Source organism: Dendrobates tinctorius, unplaced genomic scaffold, assembly GCF_039654945.1.
Source record: "Dendrobates tinctorius isolate UK_male_01 unplaced genomic scaffold, ASM3965494v1 ptg000104l, whole genome shotgun sequence".
NCBI lineage: Eukaryota > Metazoa > Chordata > Amphibia > Anura > Dendrobatidae > Dendrobates > Dendrobates tinctorius.
The window spans coordinates 17010834-17030049 of record NW_027361772.1 but is presented as its reverse complement, the minus strand read 5'-3'; the positions used below and the strand labels follow the sequence as shown (position 1 = coordinate 17030049).

Sequence of the window (19216 nt, the reverse complement as noted above, 5' to 3'; positions counted from 1 at the left end):
ACCAAATCTCCATCTTTGGACTTTTGAGAGGAAAACACCCTGAAACTTGAGTCTGCAAACGGAGTTTCTGGTTTGGTTTCTTACTCTAAGACATGTAACAAGGCTCTTTAAAGTGTCAACATTGATTTTTAGGATTGCTACATCCAATAGGTGGCAATACAGTTCCTGTCCTGTCTGAAGAGGCTATTCACATTTTTAAATAACCAGAGGTGAACTGCATGGCCGATAAGTCTCCTTACGCCACAAGGAGAAATGTGAATTCCTTAGACCCAATTTCTAAAAGCACATACCACATATACTGTACACATCCACAGCAGGCTAGACACTCATATGCAAGATCTGATACACTTCTCGTAATACATTTTAATACATTGATGCCAGAGAAAGGGTAAGCTAAAATGCAGCTACAGTGGGGCAAAAAAGTATTTAGTCAGTCAGCAATAGTGCAAGTTCCACCACTTAAAAAGATGAGAGGCGTCTGCAATTTACATCATAGGTAGACCTCAACTATGGGAGACAAACTGAGAAAAAAAAATCCAGAAAATCACATTGTCTGTTTTTTTTTCCTTTTATTTGCATATTATGGTGGAAAATAAGTATTTGGTCAGAAACAAGCAATCAAGATTTCTGGCTCTCACAGACCTGTAACTTCTTCTTTAAGAGTCTCCTCTTTCCTCCACTCATTACCTGTAGTAATGGCACCTGTTTAAACTTGTTATCAGTATAAAAAGACACCTGTGCACACCCTCAAACAGTCTGACTCCAAACTCCACTATGGTGAAGACCAAAGAGCTGTCAAAGGACACCAGAAACAAAATTGTAGCCCTGCACCAGGCTGGGAAGACTGAATCTGCAATAGCCAACCAGCTTGGAGTGAAGAAATCAACTGTGGGAGCAATAATTAGAAAATGGAAGACATACAAGACCACTGATAATCTCCCTCGATCTGGTGCTCCACGCAAAATCCCACCCCGTGGGGTTAGAATGATCACAAGAACGGTGAGCAAAAATCCCAGAACCACGCGGGGGGACCTAGTGAATGAACTGCAGAGAGCTGGGACCAATGTAACAAGGCCTACCATAAGTAACACACTACGCCACCATGGACTCAGATCCTGCAGTGCCAGACGTGTCCCACTGCTTAAGCCTGTACATGTCCGGGCCCGTCTGAAGTTTGCTAGAGAGCATTTGGATGATCCAGAGGAGTTTTGGGAGAATGTCCTATGGTCTGATGAAACCAAACTGGAACTGTTTGGTAGAAACACAACTTGTCGTGTTTGGAGGAAAAAGAATACTGAGTTGCATCCATCAAACACCATATCTACTGTAAAGCATGGTGGTGGAAACATCATGCTTTGGGGCTGTTTCTCTGCAAAGGGGCCAGGACGACTGATCCGGGTACATGAAAGAATGAATGGGGCCATGTATCGTGAGATTTTGAGTGCAAACCTCCTTCCATCAGCAAGGGCATTGCAGATGAAACGTGGCTGGGTCTTTCAACATGACAATGATCCAAAGCACACCGCCAGGGCAACGAAGGAGTGGCTTCGTAAGAAGCATTTCATGGTCCTGGAGTGGCCTAGTCAGTCTCCAGATCTCAACCCTATAGAAAACCTTTGGAGGGAGTTGAAAGTCCGTGTTGCCAAGCGAAAAGCCAAAAACATCACTGCTCTAGAGGAGATCTGCATGGAGGAATGGGCCAACATACCAACAACAGTGTGTGGCAACCTTGTGAAGACTTACAGAAAACGTTTGACCTCTGTCATTGCCAACAAAGGATATATCACAAAGTATTGAGATGAAATTTTGTTTCTGACCAAATACTTATTTTCCACCATAATATGCAAATAAAATGAAAAAAAAACAGACAATGTGATTTTCTGGATTTTTTTTTTTCTCAGTTTGTCTCCCATAGTTGAGGTCTACCTATGATGTAAATTACAGACGCCTCTCATCTTTTTAAGTGGTGGAACTTGCACTATTGCTGACTGACTAAATACTTTTTTGCCCCACTGTATATTGTAGCTGTACACATGAGGCCTTATTATGGTCAGTCATAGCAAGGGTAGATGTACGGTGTCCAAAGTAACAATGTAAAATAAAAGACATCTAGGCAGAAAAATGCCATGAAACCAGGAAAAAATGGCCACTATTTAGAGGCAGGGGACAGAGTCCTGTCTGCAGAGAACATTAAAGCAAAAATAATGCAGCAGTCGGAAACAGTCAGCGGGAGTCAGGAGATAACAACAGGGTGCACTGCAATCCAATGTACAGAGGAAGAGACCGCATCAAATACAGCTGGGGGAAATTATAGCTTACAACGGCGAACATGACAGAGTGCATATCAATAGGAAAACTACGCAGGGTCAAAGCTAGAGAGACGATGGGGAATGAAGATGGGAAAGCTTAAATAAAGGGAACTTTTCACCACATTTTTCATGTGTAGCTCGACAAACTTTGTAATAGTGGCTGTAGAGTGGAATAAAACTGTTTTTTTTCTTTATTTTGTTTCTCTCCTGCGGAGATATTGGCAATCAAAGTATTGGCACCTAATGAGTTAACTTTAAAGGGGTATTCCCATCTCCAAGATCCGATATCAATATGTAGTAGGTGTAATGATAATAATATCAACAAATACCTCCAATTATAAATGAGGTATAGTTCTTCTGATTCACTATTTCGCTTCCTCCATGTGCAGGGCATTGCAGTAGCTAAGAGGATGGTTTCACACTAGCGTTCGTCAGAGCTGCGCAGTTTTTCCATGAAGCTCCGCCCACTGCCGCACCTCCTCCGGTCAGCTCCTCCTACATCTGCATGTGGCCTGCGTACCTATCTTTAACATTGGGTACAAAGGCCGTGCGGATGTATGCGGATGAGTCGGCATGCGTCGTTTTGACGATGCGGTGACCACAATAAAATGCAACACGTTGCGTTCGACGCGGGTCGCCGCAGGCTGTCATCTGCCGACAATTTGGGAGCTCTGACCAGCAATAACGAACTTACCGCAGGTGTTCCTCACGCTGGCATACAGATGGAGAAGTCTGTGTTTAGGGTACATGCACCCCGAACACGGACCCTGAACTTTACAGCTCAGGTTTGCCCATCACTAGTTATGACCACTAACTGTCAGTATATGAGTGGTCGCAACCACGGAAACCGAAGCTCCTGCAATGCCCTGCTCATGGGGTAAACAACATAGCTAATCAGAAGAACTATACTACATTTCTAGTTGGAGGTATTTTCTCATATTATTATTATTATTATACCTATTACAAATTCGGATAAGATCTTGAAGATGGGAATACCCCTTTATGTTCAAGTGGGTGTTAACCAATACATAGAGAAGTATACACCCCCCTTGAAAACACCCACTTGGACTTAACTCATTAGGAGCCAAATACTTTGATTGCTCATATCGCCACAATGGAGAGGCGAAATTTAAAAAAAAAAAAAAGAAAAAAAGCATTAACATTTTTTATGATTTTTATTATCCTTACCACGACCTCCTCCCTCCAGGAGTAGTGCACATAAAACAATGGCTGTAAGAAAAGGAGGAGTGTAGACTAAAATGCTTTACTTCCTGCTGAAAAGCAATTGGCAGCAAAAAAACAAACACTTTTCTACTGCAATGAGGATCAGATTTCTACTTCCAGTTCTTCACACGGACTTTAGCAGTTATAGACTGACTCACACCCTATTTGTATAGTTATATGATACCCTGGCGCTCCTATAGAAAAGGGAGTAATGGGAGCGGCTGGTGTTAAGTCAGGTTCTGTGCTAGTGCTGACTGATAAAGTAGGAAATACTAAAACATAAAAAAACACCTGCGCTACCAATGGATGTTAGCTGATACTGTCAGAGCCACCGCTACAATAGTCAAGATACGTAAGAAACCATCTGCAAAAACTGGGTGTGATTGTTTTTCATATACGTAAAAAATCGCAGCTTGAAATATGCCTAAGGAGCAGGTAAGGCTACTTTCACACCAGCGTTGTTTTGCGCTGCGCTCCTTGCGCATTGCAAACGCATACAAAAAACGCATCAAGCGTTTTGTATGCGTTTGCTTATTTTTTGCGCATGCCTGTTAACCACTTGGACTCTAAAAACGCATGCGTTTTTAAACGCTGCCGTGCGCATTTCCATGCGCACACCAGTGTTCCCATAGACTGTAGTGGGGTTTTTTTGCGCATTTCGTGCGCATGCGTTTTTTTCACACAGGTTGGGCGCACCAAAAATGCAACAGGGTGCGTCCGGCGCGCATAGGCGCACACTGCAAAAACGCATGCGCACAAAAACGCATACAAACGCTAGACAATGCGCACCCATTTTAAACATAGGGGCGCAAAGCGCAGCGCAAAAAAACGCTAGTGTGAAACCAGCCTAAGAGACTTATTTGAATCTGACAGGTGTAGGAGAGTGACGGGAGGAAGCACTTGGTTGATGCAGAGTGCGCTTGCACAGGATGCCCGCTGTCAATAGCCACACGGTACAGCTTGGGTTGATGGTGAAGTGAACCGCCGAGGGAGCGTCCTCCCAGGGCTGAGGGGAAACCTACTTCGCTGCCGTGCAGCTGGATGGGTGAGAGGCGGCGTGAGAGATGCTCGAAAGGGTCTGACTTTCCGACGCGTTTCTCAGGTCACCTTAGAAATGCGTCGGAAAGTCTGACCCTTTCTAGCGCCTGTCCCTCGGTGACTTCACCCGCAGCTAACCCCGCGCTCAACGCTGTCTCACGGCGGCATCTACTTCACAAAGAGGCAGCATCCACCTTTTATTGCGATCCTCCCTGTGATGATAATGAATCTGATGGAAAATCATCTATACAGAACAGAAAGCGCTAATCTAGTATTTGGCCTAGTAAACGGCAAAAAAAATTCCAAGATTTGTTTCTATACAGTATTGAATGTAATATAGAAAATATCTTATTAAAAAAAAGTACATTTAACATACAAACGTGATTTTAAAAAATATAGGTCCATTTTCTGCTGACACAGTTCCTTTAAAGGGAATCTGTCAACAGGTTTTTGATTTCTAATCTGACAGCAGAATTATGTAGGGGCTGAGAGCCTGATTCCAGCGATATCTCATTTATTGGGCTGCTTAGTTCAGTTGTGATATAATCGCTGTTTTCTCTGCCCGTAAATCTAGCAGCGCTTGGAACTCTGAGCTGTGTATAACCCCGCCCACACCACTGATTGGCAGCTTTCTGACAGTGCACACAGGAAGCGGCCAATCAATCGTGGGGAGGCGTGGTAATACTTATTAGCTGGACATCTGCGAATGTGACACCTAGTCCCGCATTAATAATAATTTGCTGATAAAACACTGATTGTATTGAAACTACTGTAAGCTGCTGAGCACGTGACACATCGCTGGAATCAGGGTCTCTGCCCCTACATTATGCTCCTCTTAAATTAAATAGCAAAAGCCTGCTGACAGATTCCCTTTAAGTCTTGTACAGAAGGCTTTGCATGTGTTTTGTTTAACACCTTTTTAAAATAAAGAATTTAGGAGAGTAAAAGCCTTCCTGTTCAATCCTACTGTCATTTACGAAACCATCAAGAGGGCACCAAAGAAAAATAAAATTCTCTAGATTGATCATTTTCATGGAGCATACAGATCGGCAAAACCCTAAAAACAGTAAATGTCATTTTATTTTCTGCATATGGCGCCTCCTACTGACGGGCACCGAACATAAAAACAAAACAAATTATAGTGTCCAAAACATTAAAAATAATCATGTGCACCCTGTAGACACCCAAAATAATGCACTAAAGATTTCTGCATTTTATACCCAATGTATGTACAAGAACATATAGCGAGTCAGAGACGACACTGTACAGTATCCAGAACCATATGTACACATTTACATACGAGACCGGTGTGTTCGGATTACTGACAGTATTGTTCCCCGTATAAAACAGTCCATGTCCTTTACGCTATATTGGCAGGGGGTGGGGAAGCAGATGGGAAGATTCAAGGTGCTACAAAAAAAACAAAATCCAAACATGGCTGCAAAACGCCTGTCTGAATGAGGCTTTACAGTCATAAATGAAGCTTAAATTACCAACTAAATAGAATATTAATAATTAAAAGCTAGACAGACACATAAGGTCTTTTTTTTTTTTTTTTACTGAAATGCATTTATTTTTGGCTAGGGATTCTATTTGCTCAAATGGGTTCTTATTAAAAATGCTGCTTTGTTTGCCTTCTGCAGCGTCTATGTCACACAGTACATAGCAAGCTGCAGAATGCTGTTTGGCTGAGAGAGCTCTTATGGATCGTTCTGTAGCCTTGATGTCCTTCTTTGCCTTCTGCAGCTTCTATGCCACACAGTACATAGCAAGCTGCAAAATGCTGTTCAGCTGAGACAGCCATCTCACAGCCTGGTCTGTAGTCCAAATCTCTTATTTGCTTTCTGCAGCTTATACGTAACACAGTACACAACAAGCTGCAAAATGCTGTTCAGCTGAGACAGCCATCTCACAGCCTGGTCTGTAGCCCAAGTCTCTTATTTGCCTTCTGCAGCTTATATGCAACACAGTTCACAAGAAGCTGCAGAATGCTGTTCAGCTGTGAGCCAGCTCTCTTACAGCCCGTTCTGTAGCCCCTATGTCTTGTTTCCCTTTCGCAGCTTCTATGCAACACAGTACATAGCAAGCTGCAGAATGCTCTTTAGACGAGACAGCCATCTCACAGCCCGGTCTGAAGCCCCAATCTCTTATTTGCCTTCAGCAGCTTTTATGTAGCAGTACACAAGCTGCAGAACGCTGTTCAGCTGAGACAGCCATCACACGGCCAGTTCAGTAGCCCCTATTGTTTTGCCTTCTGCAGCTTCCACATAACAGTACACAGCAAGCTGCAGAAGGCTGTTTAGCTGAGACAGCCATCTCACAGCCCAGTCTGTAGCCCCGATCTCTGCTCTCCTGTATGATCATAAATCCGACATATCATTTAAGTTTATTTTAAACGTAAAGATGTCAGCTCAGATAAGCATCCAGGAGACCAGACAAGATGCTACAGACTGAGCCGTCAAAACAGCTTACGGACTGAGTTTACGGTGCGCAGCATTCTGCAGCTTGCTCTGCACTGTTACACGCAGAGGTTGCAGAAGGAAAAAAGTTTCAACATTTAAAAAAAAAAAAAAAAAACACTATAAAAAAATAAAAATTGCAACCAAAAATGCCTGAATATCCTTTAAATATTCTATTTTCTTAAAGTGAAAAAGCAACTCTTTAATGTAGTTTTCCCAGAATCATTAAAGCCCCCTATACCTCCACAATACATTCCAGCTGAAATATGCTTTCCTTTAAGCTTTCATCTGGTCTTCTGCCCTTGTCCTCAATGGATCCTGCCACCCTCTAGTGATCATAATTCAACATCACAATGTCATATGACATCATCAAGCTTACGACATGGGAGCAGCCAGGAATCCACAGAGGCCATTGGTCGAGAAGCCAAAATCTGCGCCTAGTCAGTGGTTCAAATTCAGGAGAGCAGGTCATAGACTCATCATCCAAAAAGTGCTCCTCTATAGACTACAAGGTCAGCATCCAGCCCATCATTTTATAGACAAGACATTAGTGATTTGCCCTCCTGAATCTGACCCACGATCAGTCCCAGAAGGCCCCGGATGGGGTGCACGTCAAATATTTGCCTTCTATGCGGCAAATTTTCAATAAGCTATTAAACCACATCACAAAATAGCTGTCATCTCACTTGCCTTGTCCTTGTGAGGCTTAAAAAAATAGTGTCTTATTCCCATGATAAACATGGTGCAAAGTTTTTTGGCAATTCCAATAAAAATAATCATTTTATCAGTGAAGTCCCTCAGTTGTCCCTCCTGGAAATATATGAATAAATATAACAGTTGGGTACTGGCTTCCCCCTTGTCACACTAGGATTGGCTTTAGAGGGAGTAGGGAAATGCTATACTGACCAGGCAGAAAAGCCGGAGTAACGGCACAAAGCAGAGATTTATAAAAAAAAAAAAAGGTGCTAATGAGGTGCGGAGAGAGACCAGATTCCTTATAGAGAGGCGCTAAGGTGAGCTATTAAAGTTTCCTGCCCTTTCAGTCCACAGTGTTCCATATTCCGGAGAGTGTGCCCCTGGCTTCTTCACCCTCAGGAGGTGAAATCTAGCACCAAAGAAGATGCCTCCAGCTGCCGATCCATGGCTGATTGACCAGACTTGCTGGGACTTCTCGCTGTGGTAGAGGCAGAGAGAGCTGCACCGATCCCCGAATTGCCCCGCAGCCTCTGCAGGTAGTCCACAGCCCGAGACGTTGATTTATTGCACATGTGATATCTGTAGTCACCAATACAGATAGGGGAAAATATATGTGTTTTTTTTTCCAAGTTTACAAATCTGTTAATTATATAATACGCTATAAAAATAAATGCACGAGGTGCAGATTAGATGCGTCCACTGAGGCTTTTTTTTTTTCTTACACGTGGTGATAGTTTTTTTTGTGGCATGTCCCCCAACGATGGATAAAGCACTAGAATTTCCATGCATGTTCAGAAGGTACCGGCACCGGCGTGGCCCCGGGGTTGCAGTAGAAGATTGGTCAGGTGACTTTGCAGGTCCCAAAGGTGGGGGGGGCCTTTTTAAAATCTATATCCATGTTCGGACTTCCGATCGATAAAGTGAGACGATAGGACACGTGGAAGACCCCCAAATACGGTTACACTCCATTGGCGCTGGCTTTTGCCTGTAGAAACAAGCAAGTAGTAAAGAGTGTGAAAAATTAAGATAGTCCGTCAGTCCCCAGGACGCAGCGGTGGAGGCCTTGCGGTCAGGGGTCCTGCACACAACTTCAAGGGGTTTAAATTGATCTATTAGATCGTGGGGGGCCGACACCCAGCAGCCTGGTAACAACTGATCAGTCGGGGGTGCACCCCATCGATGGTGGTCACCAATGTCTTATCAGTGGAGGAGCGACACCCAGTTCCCGATGTCGGCGGTAGCTGGAGATGCTCAGTTGCGGAACAGCTCCGTCGACAGAATAGTGGCCGCGGCTGGGTACTGCATATCTGCCACCAGATCAATAGGAGATGGATGTGCAGCACCCGGCCACTATTAGGTTCAACGGTCCTGTGCTGTGACTGAGCAGTTACGGTCACCACCATCGGGAACAGATGAGCAGCAGGGGTACCTGGTGTCCCCCCCCACCAATCACACCAGGAGAGGCCATCAATGTTAAAGTCCCGGACAACCCCCTTTAAGATGTATAGATTCGGAGCTAACTGGCATTTTTTGCAATTGGGTTTCATTAAAAATATTGCACGGATTGTCTTTTGCTTCCCTGTACAGATTGATGTGGTCTGAGGTCCAAAATAAGTTGATAGGAGCTCAGAAAAAGAGGGATAAAAGAGACTATCCTGTAAGACAGTCAGAATGCGCTCGCTGACAGATCCTCAGATGACTCATTCTGCAGAGAGCATTACACAGCTACAACACAAAAAGATATACAAGCAAACAGAGCAAAATGTTTCATGAAACCCAATTGCAATTTTGTTTTTTTTTGTTTCTTTTTTTACATACATTTAAGAAAAAATATTCCCCCAAGGTGGACAACGTCTATAAACTTGTACAAGGGATTTAGAAAATGAAAAATCTCTACTGGTCAAAAGTGTCTCCAAGCTGAGATCCTCAGCGACCAGTTATAATCTGTCCTGATGGTGTGTTTAGTTCCCCAGGAATAATTATTACACAATGTGTAATACAGGACAGATCCTCCAGAAGAGGAGGCGCTCTTTAGTATCCCTTTGACCAGAATGGAGGGCGGTTTCCAAAGTAAATCCCACTCTCCTTCTATTAAAGGGGTTGTCTGGTCTTAGAATAAAAGTCTGCATTCAATCTATGTCCAAACCAAGGAGTAGCGGGCGCGTGACCACAAGTTTCCGATATGCATACATACGGGTTACATGCAGACTAGACGTGCACTTGTATTGAGCGAGGCTGGACATGTCTAGTCGGAATGTGGCCGGAAGTATGTAAATCGAATCCTTGTAGTCACATTGCCTCCTGCTCCCGGAGAATCCTGATAACGTGCAGTGTGCACAATGCTAGGATTCACAAGTCTACGGTCACATAGGGGGACGGCACATTTGTAGTCTAAGGCCAGACGAACCCTCTAATCGAAAATATGCTTTCAGGGAACATAAAATGGTTCTCCATCCCAAACACAGAACCTTTTTTCAGAGTATTTCCAAAACACCACTAAGTTAAAGCACCACACAGGGGACGTTTGAGAAGCGGGAGGTCCCCTCTAAAATATTCACAGGGACGTAATGGAGCCTTCACATCAGGCCGATGGTTTATTGGTACGACTTACACTTTCTTTTGCCTGGAGTGTGGACTCTTGTATGAGAGTTTTTGGGGTAATATTCTCCTCCTGCAATAAAGCAGAGATGTGGACGCATCAATACAGCAGCCATGGACTGGGATTGTCATGTTCAATTAGTGCCTGGAACACTCGGGAAATCCGGCCTGTGGGTAATGATTGCAATGGCAATGCTAAAACTGACCTGCCATTACGATTCTCCAAGTCATTACAAGTTTGTAGACACCAAACATGTATAGACATGTGCCAGAAAAGATGCAAGCTCACTGCCGGAGCCCGTATCAAAGGTGGAGACACGACGTATTACATACATATACGTCATACGTTGTGAAGGGGTTAAAGGTGCCATACACTGCACAGTGGCGGTAAAAGGTACTGCAAGCTTTCTCCCATTCATTTTTATGGACGAGGAAGGGGCTTGTGTGACCATTCATGGCCATTACACAGTGTACTCAGCTGCGGTGGTGCGGCACTGGATACCACCAGACTTAAAGACACTAACCCCTCCACTTTCTCCAAACCAAAAGGAAAATCTTAGCTAGCACAATTTTTTTTCCTGAATATATTAGTACATTTATTCAGTAAAATATATAAAACATTATATAACATACATTATAATAATTCGGGGCCGTCCAGTGATTTATTGCCAGTCCTTTGGCACATCAATTGTTGCACCAGATTGTTCTCGGATGGATGGATGGAACCCAATCTTAAAAAGTAAATAATAATTACAAAATAAAAGAAAAAAAAATTATATATATTATATTTATTTTAATTAATTTATTTTTTAAGGTTGTGTTCCATACATCCATCCGAGAAAAATCTGGTGCAACAATTGATGTGCCAAAGGACTGGCAATAAGTCACTGGCTGGCCCCGAATTGGCGACAAAAGGTAAACTGCAACTAGAAAACATTGGCAAAGCTTCATGGTTATCTAATCAGGGATATAAAGATATACCATATATACTCCTGTATAAGCCGAGATTTTCAGCACTTTTTTTGTGCTGAAAACGCCCCCCTCGGCTTTTACATGAGTCATTGTCTAGAGAGCCGGCAGGGAAGGGCGAGCGGCGAAGCAGCGGCAGGAGCCGGCAGCTGTGGCACAGTGACAGCTGCAGCCATAGGCTAACAGATCATACTCACCCTCCTCGCGCCGTCGTCCCAGCACCTGCAGCTCTATTGTGCTGAGCGATCACATGGTACCGCTCATTAAGGTAATAAATATGCACATTTCATGGAGCATATTCATTACCTTAATGAGCGGTATCACATGACTGCTCAGCACAGAAGAGCTGCGGCGCTGGAACAACGGAGATGCAGCGATGGCGCGAGGAGGGCAAGTAGGACGGGGGGTGTGAGCCATGCATACAACGATGGGACGGGGACCGGGAGAGCCAAGCCATGCGGGAGAGCCGAGCCTTGCGGGAGCGGGAGAGCCGAGCCTAGCGGGAGAGCCGAGCCTTGCGGGAGCGGGAGAGCCGAGCCTTGCGGGAGCGGGAGAGCCGAGCCATGCGGGAGCGGGAGAGCCGAGCCATGCGGGAGCGGGAGAGCCGAGCCATGCATACAACAGAAAAGCCACACATACCAGGACAGGGATGAGGGGACAATGCATACCCGGCTTATACTCGAGTCAATAAGCGTACCCAGTTTTCCGTGGCAAAATTAGGTGCCTCGGCTTATACTCGAGTATGCACTGTAAAGGAACGTTGTTATTTTAATCAAATCCCTTAAATATTTTTTTACCTTCACATCTTTTAAGACAGGAGCCGGGTCTGCTAACGTCTCCTTTGAGTCTGTAAGTTGTGCTGACGGAGGGCTGCTCTTTGGTGCCTGCTGAATACATACAACATATTTTATATATAAGGAAGCTGAAATAGCTGCTACAAACAAGAGGGACCCCCAGTTACCTTTCCTCGGTAGCCAAGACCCTCACCCCCTCACCAGTGCAAAGTTCATGTGTTCCAACTGCTAAAGTCCCCAAGGATCTTGAGAACAGAAGCCGTCCCTTGCATGAATGGAGCAGAACTGAGCATGTGCGACCCCTATTCCATTTCCTGCCTTTAGGTGTGGTGGTCGCACATGCTCAGCACTTCTCCATTCCCACAGGGGATTACAAGCCTCCTTTCTCATGATTGGTAACGGTATTAGCAGCAGGATCATTAATTGATCATACAATTATCATCTATTTTGTGGATAGGAGACACAAGCTGTTCAGCTCTGCAGAGAGCTCCTGTGTTCCTTATGCCAGACAGCCACTTATCTCCCGGAGAACAAAAATGCTCGGCCATTATAAATCCAATCCAATGGGATCCTTCACTTATGATGTCGGGAAAATTAGAAGGCCCCCCCATACACATTAGACCATAGGGTGGAAGGGCAAAGGTCATTGTGAAGGGAGGGGGAGCTGTAACATTGCCTATTGTGACTGATGGATCCTGTGTTATCAGCAATGTATGGCGTTGTCAGTCATTGTAAACCTGCCTCTGCTGACAAGGAGCCTGCTGAAAACCTTTACTGAATGGACAGGAAGTTAGAAGATAGCCCCAGTGGCAAGTGTAAAACCTGACAAACAATAGGTCATTCTCATTTTTCACTGGTTCTCCTCTAATGACCAGTCGGGACAGGCGCTTACAGAGACGTTTTTCCTAATCCTTTTCAATGAAAGAGCTTTTTGCAAAAGCCTAAAAGTTGTCATTAAAGTTGCAAACTTCTAGTTGGGGGTCCGCCAGGCTCGTCACAGCCCACAATGACCATATGACATTTTTCTTTTGCTCTGCAGTCCCCGACCTCTTGCTCCTCAGCTGTTCCAATACTACAGCCCTCATTATGCTTTAAGTATTGTTCAAATGCTGTGCATAACAATAGTCATCCCCAGGTCAGTACAATTATACGGATATCAAACACATACATATATTTTTGTTTTTAAAAGGTGAAAAAAATTCATTAAAAAAAAAAAATTGTGTTGCCATTTCCAGAGACCCTTAATGTTTTCATTTTTTGGGATCTGGGGTGTGAGGGCTTATTTCTTGCACCCTGTGCATCCTATTTTGGGGTAGGATACGTTTTGATTGCCTCTTATTGCGATGTTGCAGCAGGCAAAAAAATATAGCAATTCTTGCTTTTTGATTTTTTTTTCTCATCACCCCATTTACTGATCAAATTAATTTGATATTTTGATAGATCGGACTTTTACAAAATCAACGATACCAATTATGTGTATTTTTAAATTTTTTTTGTTTTATTTTAAATGACACAAAAGGGGGTGGATTGAACTTCTTTTTATTGGTTTTTTTTTCCAGATTTTTCAAAACTTTTTTTTGTTTAACTTTCTACTGTACTTATGAGTCCCCTTAGGGGACTTGAAGCAGTGATCATATGATCGCTTGTGCTATACATCAGCATCAGCCCTGCTATGTATAGAGAAAAATTACGATCTCCTATGAACACCAACTGAATGTCATCGGCAGATCCCCGGCTGTCATTACAACTCATCGGCGCCCTGCTATCACGTCACGGGCGGGCCAATGAAATGACACGACGCCCTACCGATGCGTGTTGAATGCCGATTGACAGCAGCATTTAACAGGTTGACAGTTGCGGATGGAGCAAAGCTGTTAAAGGCACAAGATGGCTGTTTAAATCAGCCATCATCTGTTGAGTAAGGTGTGGGTTGGCGTAGGAGCCACATCAAAATCCGGACACAACATATGATGGCCCCTTTAATGCCTTCTCATACAACTCACCTCCACAGGCATGATGGGCTTGGGTTTGACGTCGGTCAGATACAGGGCTCTGGAGAGTAGAAGGAGAGATGGTGGCACGTTCTCTTTTAAATGAAGATCCAGCCACTGGAAAAGGAAATATAGATGGAAATATTATACATCACGCAGGAGCACTCTGCTGCGGACAAGGTCCGACTCACAGAAAAGAACATTTTACCTGCTTTATTTGATCTCTCAGCTGCTCCTCGGTGAGACCCAGAGACCTCATCCCTCGCGTCCTGCTGGCAGCTTGCAGCTCGGCGACGGTCAGGTTGTCCGCTCCTTCTTTCGAGATCATCTTAAGTGAAAGCAAAAACAACTGTTACACCAATTAATGTTCACCTAAATTATCTCTACGAGTGCCCTCATGCCTCCCCTCACACAGCTGAAGACAATCGGGCAGAGCTACGCTGGGTTTTATCATTGCCTGGGAGGGAGGTTGCTGTAGAAGAAAGCTTCTCAAGCTGTCCTGCCATTAATGGTAGAACTAGTAAATTAATGTGAGTCTGTCACCCCCAAAATGCATTTTAAAGGCGCCTACAGTGATATCAGGGACTGAGCCCCCACATTAATAGACATACCCCTTAACTCAATAAAACCCTTTAAAATCAACGTTTTCGATTCATTATTGCATTTGCGCCTTTTTTCTGTCTAGTGTTTGGTGTTTTTCGCCCCTATTTCTGCTTTTACTTTGCGCCTTTTTAAAATCTACTTTGTGTGTTCATTTGGTTTTTTTTTTTTTTTAAATGTTTAGCAAAACGTGAGACTTGGTACGCTAAAAAAATAAGATGCAAAAAAAGGTAAGAGGCAAAAATAAAGACTATATTTGAGTTTGTTTTAAGTTTATGAACCATCTGCGCCTTTTTGAAGAATTTATAGCATAAAAACTGCAACGAATCCTACGAGACAAAAAGGAAAACTTGCTTAAATAAAAAAAATAAATCGCAAATCAGAGTTTTATCTTTGCGGGGAACCTAGGACTCTGCAGAGCTTGACTATATGACGAAATTATTCTGTGCCGGATTTTGTACCCATTTTAATATATGATGAAATTAATCTGCGCTAGATTTTGGACCCATTTCAATATATGACGAAATTAAACTGCGCCAGATTTTGGACCCATTTCAATATATGACGAAATTAATCTGCGCCAGATTTTGGACCCATTTCAATATATGACGAAATTAATCTGCGCCAGATTTTGGACCCATTTCAATATATGATGAAATTAATCTGCGCCAGATTTTGGACCTATTTAGACAGAAGCCAAAATGGGTCTTCGAGGGTGTGAACTCACTTTAAAGCAGTGACCTAAGATTTTTGGTCATATAATTATTGACTATATTGTACTACTTCTTACCTCATCATCTGCCTTTATAGATCGAAGCTTCATCAGCAGCTGGAACCGTAATAGGTTATTAGTGCCGATTGGTGGCAGTTCTAGCAGTCTACACAGGGCTGCTAGCTGAGATCTCTCTAGGTGCTCCAGGGTCAGCTCGTCCTCAAACAGCTTAGAGAAGCGCACAATCTCCTGCGTGGTTGGCTGTTCTCCTGTGACCCGGACCTGGAACAACTCAATAGATTAGGTCTAAGTCATTTTAAAGGGTTTTTTCCATGTTTGATCTTCATAAGCGGACAAATCCTTTGCCAGATGCTTGCCGGGGAGTGGTGCGTTCCTGAAGTTTGACAGTTTGGCCAGCAAAATGAATGTGATGCTGTTCCGAACTGTGCGCACTCTGATGCTGGCATGTGAGGCAGCTTTTCCCTTGCAGTGTCGGATGGCACCAAAGATGTATTAAATATAGCTGGCAAGTACTGCAGATGATCGGCCACCCCTACTACACTGCAGAGTTGGCCGGCAACGCTAGCAACAATCTCTGAACAAAATTAAATTCCCTCAGTTCTCGAGAATGGAGAGGACTTTTAATAACAAACTGAAAAGTTGCAGATTTTTTACAAGCACATTGCAATTTCATGAGGAATTTTAACACTAACCCTGTACCAAGAGTGGCAATATTTCTGGAAAAAAAAAATACCCAGTTAATAATTTCAACTTTTAACCCTTTCACAACTTATATTGTGCCTTTGATGCGGGCTCCGATGCTGAGCCCGCATCTTTCCCTGGACTTGATGACTTATATAATCAGCCATCAAGTACCTCTAACAGCCGCGAGTGGATTTTGTATCCACCAACGGCCATTAACAAGTTAAATGCCGCTGTCAATCACTGAGAGCGGCATTTAACAGGCGGCGGCCAGAAGTGCATCACAAGTCCCATCAGTGGGTTGTCATGACAGTCGGGGGTTCTTTAGAAGATCCCTGTGTCTGTCATCACGACACTCCTGTGAACGTCGGCTCTTGGCCGGCGTTCATAGGAGAACATGATTTCTGCTATACATACTGATCAGTGGGAAGATGAGCTCAGCTTCATTAAATTATTACTATTAAATAAAGTAAAAAATGAAATAAAAAGTATATAAAAAAAATGAAAAAAAACAAGAAAAGTTCAAATTACCCCCTTTTTTCCCCATTAAAACTAAAATAATAAAAAAGAAACATATCTGATATCACTGCGTTCAGAAATGTCCGATTAAAATATAAACTAAATTAATCCGATTGGTAAACGGTATAACGAAAAAAAAAATCAAAACGCCAGAATTACGTTTTTTTTGGTTGACGCAACATTGCAATAACGGGCGATGAAAACATAGTATCTACCCCATTAATGGCATCAATAAAAATGTCAGCTCAGGGCATAAAAAATAATCCCTCATCCACAGCCCCAGATCCTGAAAAATGAGAACTCTTCCTGGAAAAAAACAAGCTAATACAAGTGTTTACTAACGCCAACATCTATGCAATGACAGACAAACCTGCTGGACATAGGAAGAAAACTGCTGCTGTCTGTCCCCACCGGTCTCTGCCTTGTTCCGCTGGGCCATCTCAGAGATCGTCTCCTGGAGGAACTTGGCCATCTCCAATTTGGCTCCCAGCTTCTTTTTCATTTTTTCCTCCTGAGAAAAGTGCACAGATCCACAGAGATCAGTTCTCGGGCACATGATAGGGGTAAGCACATTATACAAGCGAATATATAATAAATCGGGGCAGGAAGGTAACAAAGTCGCTTGCATTTATTTGCATATTTCTTTGATTTCAAGATTCATCCCGTGTCCCCCCCCCCCCCCCCGTGTGAACGGAGCAGAGGTCCTCAATGCACAGATTTGCACCATTCAAAGCCTATAGGACTGGATGAGATTGCCAAAGCATGCTCGACCACAAAGCCATCCAAAAGGGGGAAGCGAAGTGCCCATGACCATAATTATTGGGGATCCCAGTGGTCGAACCGCCGGTGATCAGACTGAAAAGAATGCAAAAGTGCCCGATGTGTGGTTGACTTCAAAGTGTCCCTATGAAAGAAATTGGTAAAGTCTTTGATGGTTGCTCGATTGGCACAATGTTGCAGGGCGTCATCCAGACAAAGCAAGGAGGACGGCGATCGTAGGAAGACAGGAGGCACCAAATTAAGACCAGAAACGCCCATCGGACCGGGCCGCAGTGTGTGCGAGTACAATGAATGTTATTTTTTTGCCTTGCAAAGTGGATTGGGGCCTTATATAAAGCATTCCAGTATCCTGTAACACAGGGATTATAGGTGATGGCCCTACTTTATATTGGGAAAACCTGGTGATAGGGTCCCTTAAGGCAGTGTCAGTGTGAGAATGTACTTTGTGAGTGGAGTCAGTGCATTCTGCGATCCCATCCCACCAAAGAGCGCAGTGTCAGCCCCAAGGTCTCCTATAATGTATATGGCCCAGGACCATCCCCTGCTGTCATGTGTACGCCCCCAGCCCCTCCCGCGATAGCTACGCCCCCAGTCCCTCCCGCGACTGCTACGCCCACAGAACCTCCCGCGATAGCTACGCCCCCAGTCCCTCCCGCGATAGCTACGCCCCCAGTCCCTCCCACAATAGCTAGGCCCACAGACCCTCCCGCGACTGCTACGCCCACAGAACCTCCTGCGATAGCTACGCCCACAGAACCTCCAGTGATGGCTACGCCCACAGACCCTCCTGCGATAGCTACGCCCACAGACCCTCCAGTGATGGCTATGCCCCCAGCCCCTCCAGTCACTTCTATATCCAATATCCAAATGGCCCCTGGCAGAAAAAAGGATCACCACTCCTGCTTTAAGGCACAGTTCACACTGCAACTGCATCTATGCACTTAGCTGAATGTATATACATCAGGAGCCTACCCCAACATACCGTAAAGTTCCCATAGGCTGTCATTTAACAGAGGCCAGAAGGGTGCCCTTTTGGCCTCTGTCTAGCTGGTATATGTCTGCATGTAATGTAGAGAAAGATGCAGTATCTTCTACCAAGGGTCACAGCTTAAAAAAGTATACATGCAGTATACTTTTTTTTGCAGAGGGACCTTATGGTGGACGTATGCCTCGGCATCCAGCCAGTGTGTCCTCTGTCCCATGTAGACATACCATTTTTTGACATCTGTGTGGCATTTTTTTTTTCATTCTATACAGCAAAAACTTAAAAAAAACACAATGGTCCAAGTGGAAATACGCAGATATGAACTAAAAGTGATCACAGTGTACTGTTCATCTGCAGTTCATTTTCAGAAAGGACCAGGGATTATATAAATATAAAATATATAATGCTGTCACTCTGTCCGAAGCCTTTATAGACTGCGCAAACGTGACGCGCCTGCGCAGTCTGGCTCCAGACAGAATGAGGTATCCAGCGGTGAGGAGTGTGTATGGCGCTGGAGATGGCGGTACCATACACACTGCATACCGTCATCTCCGACGCCATACTTGCATACTTACCTGACCGGGAGGAGAGTTGCCGCGGCGCTTCTCTTCGGCCGGAGACAGTGGCAGGAGTGCGGCCGGAATCGCGCATGCGCATAGCCCGATCTGGCGCCATTTTACTGAAGATACACTTGCAGTGTGTCTTCAGCAATATGGCACCGGACAGCGCTATGGGCATGCGCGATTCCAGCCGCACTCCTGCCCCGGCCTCCAGCAGAACGTGACAGCGCTGGAGCACAGGAAAGAAGGGTGAGTATAAATGTTTTTTTGTATGTGTGTA

At 44.2% G+C, this 19216-nt stretch overlaps 1 protein-coding gene across 2 annotated transcripts in view; it reads right to left on the bottom strand.

Annotated features, from left to right (window-relative positions):
* Positions 1 to 5633: 5633 nt before the first annotated feature.
* Positions 5634 to 19216, bottom strand: part of LETM2 (leucine zipper and EF-hand containing transmembrane protein 2) — a 34451-nt gene continuing 20868 nt past the window's right edge. The window contains exons 5-11 of one of the 2 annotated variants that reach the window (XM_073588837.1): positions 16982 to 17122; positions 15469 to 15672; positions 14287 to 14406; positions 14091 to 14195; positions 12091 to 12180; positions 10338 to 10397; positions 5634 to 8711 (exon numbers count right to left, since the gene is read on the bottom strand). In XM_073588837.1, the coding sequence (XP_073444938.1) occupies positions 8685 to 8711; positions 10338 to 10397; positions 12091 to 12180; positions 14091 to 14195; positions 14287 to 14406; positions 15469 to 15672; positions 16982 to 17122 (747 nt within the window). In that variant the 3' untranslated portion in view covers positions 5634 to 8684. The remainder of the gene's footprint in view (positions 8712 to 10337; positions 10398 to 12090; positions 12181 to 14090; positions 14196 to 14286; positions 14407 to 15468; positions 15673 to 16981; positions 17123 to 19216) is intronic. The other variant, XM_073588838.1, reaches the window with a different exon arrangement.